The 7,975-nt window shown below is 53.8% G+C and overlaps 1 gene segment (V, D, J or C); it reads right to left on the bottom strand.

Annotated features, from left to right (window-relative positions):
• Positions 1-2,190: 2,190 nt before the first annotated feature.
• On the bottom strand, positions 2,191-3,171 carry LOC125629509 (immunoglobulin heavy variable 4-59-like). The segment is given in 2 exon segments: positions 2,191-2,960; positions 3,060-3,171. Coding segments are annotated over 2 exon segments (600 nt in total).
• Positions 3,172-7,975: the final 4,804 nt, after the last annotated feature.

The raw sequence follows: 7,975 nt of genomic DNA on the forward strand, positions 1-7,975 counted from the left end.
GGAGGAATGAATGAATCACGGAACGAATTTAATGATCGGTCCCTAATGTCCCTCCTTTCCCAGAGACACTCACAGCTGTGGGCAGAGAACAGGGAAAGGAAAAGCAACAGAGATTTCATTCTCGGTTTCATGCAGTGAGGGAAACTCCCCAGCGGGCAGGACCGGGCAGTTCTGTGTCTGGGGAGAGATGGAGGCTCCTAGAATCAGGGGTCTGTATTTAAACAGGAGCCCCCCAGGGCAGGGATTTGCATGCGGGTTCCCCAGGGTGGGTATAAGAGATGACAGGGGGTGAGCGCTCAGTACATGACCATGTCTCCTATCTTGGGGAAAGGTGTCCCCTTTACAGCACAGAGAGGCACTGTGCCCAGCTCAGGACAGATGGAATGACAGGAGGCTGTGTGGGAGTAGGAAGGCAGGTCCAGACGGCGGGGGCCTGGACTGGCAGGGAAGAGAACTCCATGGGGCAAGGGTCACCAAACGGAGATAAACCATTAGAGAGACGTCTGACTAGGCCGTGGTGTCTGGTGGAGGGGAAGTCACGCACCCCCTTAATTTCGTGTGACCAAAAGTCCCTTGAAGTCAGCAGGTGTCTCTCCACTGGAGAACTGGCTATTGCAAAATATGCTGAGCATTTAAAATAAACATAGTCAAGGCAGAGACACTGCCAATAGAAATGCGACTCTCCGGGAATTGCGGATGGGGAAGGGGCCGCAGCTGCAGGGATAGGGAGGCTGGTTTTAGGTACCAGAGACTGACAAGCCGTTTTAGTGAAAGTGGAGGGAACTCGGAATCCGGGGAGGATGCAGCTTCTGGGCTTCATTAGAAGAAGGGCTGGGATTGTGGGCGCACAATGGTGAGAAATACACAAGAGAAATACAGTCTGCAGTCGGGTTTCAAATACAGCGGTTCATTGTGTGACTGGGGCTTTCTGCTGGAAGGATGGAATCGTGTCGCGCTCGCCGGCGTCTGTGAGTCTCCTCATGTTCTCTGGCCTCGTTGCTGTCCCCACTCCCCAGACAGCCAAAGCTGAGTGAGCCTAGGTCAGTGTGTGTGTCTGTTGCAGGGAAGCTGAACTGGGAGACTGTCTCCTCTCGCCCCCTCACCCCGCCCCATTCTCTTGAAAAAATATCTTAAATTTTACTTAAATTTTGTCATGAAAGCCCGTTGGGAGTCACAGCAATCTGGGCCATCCCACGGTGTCTCCTGGCTCAGTAATAGGCGGCGGTGTCTGCAGCTGTCAGCGAGCGGAGCTGCAAGGAGACCTGGTTCTCGGCGGTGTCTCCAGAGATGGTGACTCGGCCTTGGACAGCTTGTACCCTCGTTATAGGTATAAATCTCTCCCAGGCACTCCAGCCCTGTTCCCAGGGGCTGCCGGAGCCAGTCCCGGGATAATGCTGAGTAGTGATGGAGAACCCTGCGACAGCGCAGGTGAGGGTGAGGGTCTCTCTGGGATTCACTGCCCCGGGGCGGACTGGACCGGCTGCACCTGAGAGAGGACACCTGGAGAAAGGGAAACAAAGCATGGAATGAATCGATGGGTCTGTTCCGGCTTCCACTTTCCCCATCCCCACCCGGACACTTACAGCTGGGAGCAGAGAATAGGGAAAGGAAAAGCAACAGAAATTTCATTCTCGTTTTCTTGCAAGGAGGGAAACTTCCCAGCGGGCAGGACCGGGCAGTTCTGTGTCTGGGGAGAGATTGAGGCTCCTAGAACCAGGGGTTTGTATTTAACCAGGAGCCCCCGGGGCAGGGATTTGCATGCGGGTGTCACCCAGCGGGGATGGGAGATGAAAGGGGCTGGCTGGGGGGGAAGGGGGGAGGCGGACTGTATGGACAGGGGAGGAGCAGCGAGCGGGTTGAAACTCCTGCTCCCTAGGTAAATGTGTGAGAGATTTGATGACAACACCGAAGTCTCGACTCTTTGGTGCCGATTTACCCGCTGGAAGAGGAGCCGCAGCGTGTGTGGCTGAAACTTCTGCTGGGAGAACGTCAGCCAATGTGATGGGGAAACGGGAAACAAACACACACACAGATTTGTATTACACTACATTTTCTTTAATCTTTTTTCTGACTCTCCGTCAATAGTTACACAGTTATTTCAATGTATTGTAAAGACATCATTTCATTAGATTAAGAATGGCATAATTCAGCAACATCTGAGAGAAATCTTGTCTTGTCTTCTGGTGCGCGAAGGGCGGTATAGGTTGGACATTAGGAAAAAACTTCCGAGCTGTCAGGGTGGTTGGGCACTGGAATAAACTGCCCGGGGAGGTTGTGGAGTCTCCATCATTGGAGGTTTTTAAGAGCAGGTTAAAAAAACACCTGTCAGGGATGGTCTAGATAATACTTAGTCTTGCCGTGAGTTCTGGTGTCTGGACCAGAGACCTCTCCAGGTCCCTTCCAGTCCTAGGGTTGTGTGATTTTATGTCCTGGGGAATAGTGATTTCTAAGCAGGGGTTTCACATTCACACATCTTCTGTGTGTTGGTGGGTGGGTGTGTTCCTGCTGCTCCCTGCCGGAGGGACTGAAACCTGCCAGGGTCCGTGTGTGTGCAGGGGACGGGTCTGCACTCAGCACTCCCTGCTGAACTGGCCTCTCTGCTCTGCTTTGAATCCGCTTCCCCTTTCTGTACGGGTCCCTGCTGTGCTCCGGGTCACTGTGTCTGGCGCAGTAATAGGTGCCGGTGTCTGCAGCTGTCAGCGAGCCCAGCCGCAGATAATACTTGGTGTTGGAAGAATCCACGGTGATGGTGATTCGGCCTTGGAGAGACGGGTTGTAGCTTGTGCTCCCGGTCCAGTATCCCATCCACTCCAGCCCTTGGCCCGGAGCCTGCCGTACCCAGTCCCAGTAGTAGCTGCTGGTGACGGTGCCCCCGGTGACGGTGCAGGTGAGCGTGAGGGTCTCTCCGGGCTTCACCACCCCGGGGCCGGACTCCTGGAGCCGGAGCTGGGACAGGACACCTGGGAAAAGCAGGGATCGGTCAGATTCAAACCCACCTTCTCTCCCCCCCCCCCGCCCCAAATCAGCGCGGCCTCCCGCAGCCTCCCGCAGCCACTCACCCGGGGCCAGAGCCAGGAGGAGCAGGGGGAGGAGCAGAGAGTTCATTGTGCGCTAGGCGGGGACAACAAAGCGCTCGCAAGGGGCAGCTCAGCGCCTGGGGGACACGGCGGGTCTGAGCGCCCCGGGGCCGCTACTTCAACCCAGAGCCCGGAGCGGGGATTTGCATAACGTGGGAGCGCCCCAGGAAGGAGAGAGAGAGAGAGCTGATAAAAAGGCCGGGCGGGGCTCTGCCTCTCTGTGTCCACATTGGACAGACAGAGGCAGTGGGTTAGACAGAGACACACAGAGACGGATAAATGCTTGGCTAGTGGACTGAAGAAGAGGAAATTGCAAACACCCATAATGAATGGAATTTAAACTCTCATCTCCCCCCTCCCCCCGCATCAGTTTCTGGTGTCCACTGATTCGTGTAAACAAAGGAGGGCCTGAAGAGCTCGAATTCTGGGTCCAGGAACGTCAGTTATTTAGCACCTTTCCCTGTTTCAAAGCCCCAGACACTTTCCCCGATGTGTCCCAGACTCAGCAGGTTTGGTTTATTGATGGTTGCTTATTCGTTATTGATTGTTGATTGGACGAACAAGTACTGGAGCTAGGTGGGCAGTTAGCTCGCTCTGTTATGTTATTAAGGGGGAACTTGAGGTTCAGATCCCCTAGACTCTCACTCTAATATTTCCCAGGACAAGGGGCTCAGTTTGTGGTGGGCTTTAGCCACTGCTCTTCTTCTCCATAACAACACGTTGGCAGAAGGGTTTGTACAACTTTAAATAGGCTCAGAGATCTTCCATGCCAGCGCGGGTCACTTTGGCTGGGGGCAGGGGTTATTGCCGGGAATCGCTATGTGAAATAACTTCGAATTGGCACCACGATCTGCATCCTAGCCCCTGAATTGACACATCAGTTTTGCAGCTGAACTGACTGTATGGGGGCTTTAGCCCAGACTCATTATTCAGCTTCGAACCAAGTCCCTGGTGTAACCTTCGCTGTGGCGACCCTAGTGATGGCTGCATAATGGATCATTTATATGATGTGTCTGGTCCTTTCCACCCGCCTGTGGGAATAGTCCGCATTACCGTCCTTGGCTATGTCTATACAGATGTAGAGCGCTGCAGGGAAAGCGCTGCTGCTGTGTGGTCACACTTGCTCCTTGTGACCGTGGAGCATGTCTACGTTAGCAGCTCGTGCAATGCCACAGAGAGCCGTGCATTGTGGTAGCCATCCCAGTGTGCAAGTGGATGCGGCCTGCACTGGAAAGGGTTTGCAATGCCTAATGGGGCAGGCACAGCCTCAGGCGATGCAGGATTCCCAATCCCATTGTTCCATGGGCATCCGAAGAGATTGCCAGCTGCTTTTCAAATGGGGGGTGGGGTGGGGGGTGAGTGTGACAGGGAGTGTGTTGTGCGTATGTGGGGGGACAGACATTGTGTTTTGGGGGCAGAGTGTCAGCAGGCTGTCTTGCTGCTTTGTGTCCCGGGGCAGAGAAGCAGCCAGCTGCCAGACACAGAGCTTTGAAAGGGGATAGCCCCATGCCTGCGGCCGAGTTCCAGACAATGACCAGAGCGGTCATTTGACTTCAAGGGATTATGGGACGTTTCTGGAGGCCAATCACAATGCAGTAATGCAACACGTTGTCCACACTGACAACCCGGTGCTTCAGCCTGGGTGCAGCAAGCTCTATGCTTCTCATGGAGGTGGATTACTAGGGGCGCTCCAGCTGCAGAGAACAGGCCCTCTAAGTGCCTTGCGAGTGTGGACACCTGGAGAGTTATAGAGCCCAGGGCTGATTTAATGCTCTCCAACTTGGAAGTGCTGTGTAGACAAGGCCCTCACTTCTTTTTCCTTCTCTGCCACACACTCTCTGTGTGTCCCTGAGCAAGTCACTTAGTCTGGCTGGGTCTCACTTCATCCTCTGTCAAATGGGAATAACACCACCCCCCGCCTCACAGGTATGTGGTCGGGAGAAATATATTAATAAGATTGTGAGGTCAGATACTGCGGTGATGGAAGCCATACAATTACCAAAGATAGAACAGTACAGGATCATAAGATTTCCAGGCCTCAGTTCCCAAAATGGACTAACCGATCTCCTAGAACTGTTGTGGGGGTATGTTATGGATTGTAAAATACTCAGATAGGATGGCAGTGGAGTGGGCATTATTAACAGACATCGATAGATAGGGAGAAGGAGAGAGAAAAAAATAATGGCTGGGAAGTCAATAAATATCCCCAGCTGGAAAGGGAATAGAGACTCCAGACGAGGGTGTGTGTGTGGGTGTGACTGGAGTGAATGAGCCTTGCTTTCAGGGGCGGTACTGGAGCATGTACCCTTTCTGGGTGTGTTGGAGGGAATGACACTGGGTTTGGTGTGTGGATGAATGTGGCTGCCAACGGGGAGACCATGGCAGAGAACTTTTAAATTTATTTTAGTGTGACTAAATCCCTGTGAACTTTGACTGTTTCAGGCCAAACTCTTTCCTGAAGGGATACAATATCGTGGTGCATGTGTTGCCCCCAGGCTAGTCCTGTTTGCTTTTAGCGGAAGGATGGGATGAGGACGTCCAGAGGCAGAATTTACATGGCCTGGAATGAACAGTCAGTAGTTAACTACCTGTGTGCAGACACGTTTTGGTGAAGCGATCACTCTTCACTGGTTTCTTCCTCTGTCCTCATGAATTTTCACCCCCTGCAAGTGGCTGTCCCTTTACTGCCATCTACCGGAAAGGTGGGTCTCCTGCTTTTCTAGACAGATAAAAAAAAGCGTTGTAGGTTTCAGAGTAGCAGCCGTGTTAGTCTGTATTTGCAAAAAGAAAAGGAGGACTTGTGGCACCTTAGAGACTAACCAATTTATTTGAGCATAAGCTTTTGTGAGCTACAGCTCACTTCATCGGATGTGTTGTAGAGGCCTGAATGTCGGTGCAGGCTCCACTTCCCCCTTTCCTGTGGCTCCCTGCTTTGCTCTGTGTCACTGTCCCTCTGTCACAGTAACAGGCGGCGGTTTCTGCGGCTGTCAGCGAGCGGAGCTGCAGGGAGACCTGGTTCTTCCAGGAATCTGTGGAGATGGTGATTCGGCTCTGGAAAGATGAGCCTCAGTTCATGTTCCTTGTGGAACCGCTGTAATATCCCAGTCCCAGCCATTCCAAACCTTTCCCGGGAGGCTGCTGGACCCAGTGCCAGCCGGAACCGCTAGTGATGGAGTAACCCGAGAAAGTGTAGGTCAGTGTGAGGGTGTATCCGGGCTTCACTGCTCCCTGGCCTGTCTGGACCAGCTACACCTGAGAAAGGACACCTCGGGGGAAGGAGAAAGCAGAGCTGACTCTCTTGGAACCGCTGCTTTCCCCACCTCAGTGTTTCTCACGGTCCCATGAAACACTCACCTGATGGGGTGGCGAGTAGGGAAAGGGAGCAGAGCCGTGACAGTGTCATGGTGATGGTTAATGGAAACACCCCCAGCGGGCAGGACTGGGCAGTTCTGTGTCTGGGGAGAGACTGAGCCTCCTAGAACCAGGGCTTTGTATTTAACAGGAATCTCCCAGGGCAGGGATTTGCATGCAGGCTCCCCAGGGTGGGTATAAGATGGGGTACATGGCTCAGTACATGGCCATGTCCCCTCTGGGACAGGTGTCCCCTTTACACCACAGAGAGGTAGTTCTTTCAGCTGAGCACACATGTAACGAGAGGAGGTGGCTGTGAGAGGGTGGGTTGGAGGGTCAAAGAACAGGGCCCACTGGGACAGGGATCACCATGCAGGTGCCACCCCAAGGGGATAAAGTACCAGGAAGAGCTCTCTCCGGGGAGTGCTGTCACACACTTGGGAGGGTCACACACGCTCTTTCTGTCTTACGGGGTGACCTTGTGCAGTGAAGTCCATTGGTGTCTCCCCATTCGAGCAGGGCCTGCTACAGAACGTGCTGGGGAGATAGAATAAATATAGACAGAGCACGGGTGCTGTGAGTGGAAATGAGTCTCTCCTGCTTGTGTCAGATCTGATGGGGCAGGAGGTCAATCTGCAGGGGAAGAAGGGCTGGCAGCACACAGCAGAGAGAGGCAATTGGCTTTAATAAAAGGCAGTGGCGCTGGAGGTGGCCAGAAAACGTAGCTTGTGTTGGTGTTAACCGAACAGGGCCGCGTGACTGGGGAGCCAAAGGGTGGGGCGATGCAGTAGAGGGAAATGGAGTGCTTCACGTCCGAGTCGATTTTCAAAGAGACACACAGTTTGCTGTGTGAGTCCTGCCCGCTGCGGGAAGGATTCCAGCCTGCCCTGTGTGTGAGAGAGTGTGTGAGTGAGTGAGTGTGTGGTGGGTGTGAGTGTGACAATGTGTGTGTGTGAACGTGTGAACCTACACTTGCACATTAATGCCACTGACGCCTCCAAACAAGTGGAGTTGAGTAGGAATAGGCCAGCGCCTGAGTGTGTCTCTTGCAGGGACGTGAGTGGATATAAATCCCCCCCCCCCCCCAGTTATGCCTGACTCTGCTTCGGGCAGGGAAGTTTGTGTGAAAGGGTCTTGAGTGTCTGCACGGAACCCGCTTCCCCTTTTTGTGCCAGGCCGTGCTCTGCTCTGTCACTGTGTCTGCTGGGTGCAGTAGTAGGTGGCTGTGTCTGCAGCTGTCAGCGAGCGGAGCTGGAGATAGACTTCGTCCTTCGAGGTGTCCCTGGTGACAGTGATCCGGTTACCGAAAGCTGAGTTGTAAGCTGTGTTGCCTCCATCTGCAGCACTCTGGATGCGTCCCATCCACTCCAGCCCTTTCCCAGGGGGCTGCCGGACCCAGCTCTAATAGTTGGCGCTCACTGAGAGACCTGAGACCTTACAAGTGACACTGAGGGTCTCTCCGGGCTTCACCTTCCCCGGGCCAGACTGGACCAGCTGTACCTGGGAGAAGACACCTGGGGGAAGAGAAAACAGGGCTGAATCTCCCT

Source organism: Caretta caretta, chromosome 13 (genome assembly GCF_965140235.1).
Source record: "Caretta caretta isolate rCarCar2 chromosome 13, rCarCar1.hap1, whole genome shotgun sequence".
Taxonomy (NCBI): domain Eukaryota; kingdom Metazoa; phylum Chordata; order Testudines; family Cheloniidae; genus Caretta; species Caretta caretta.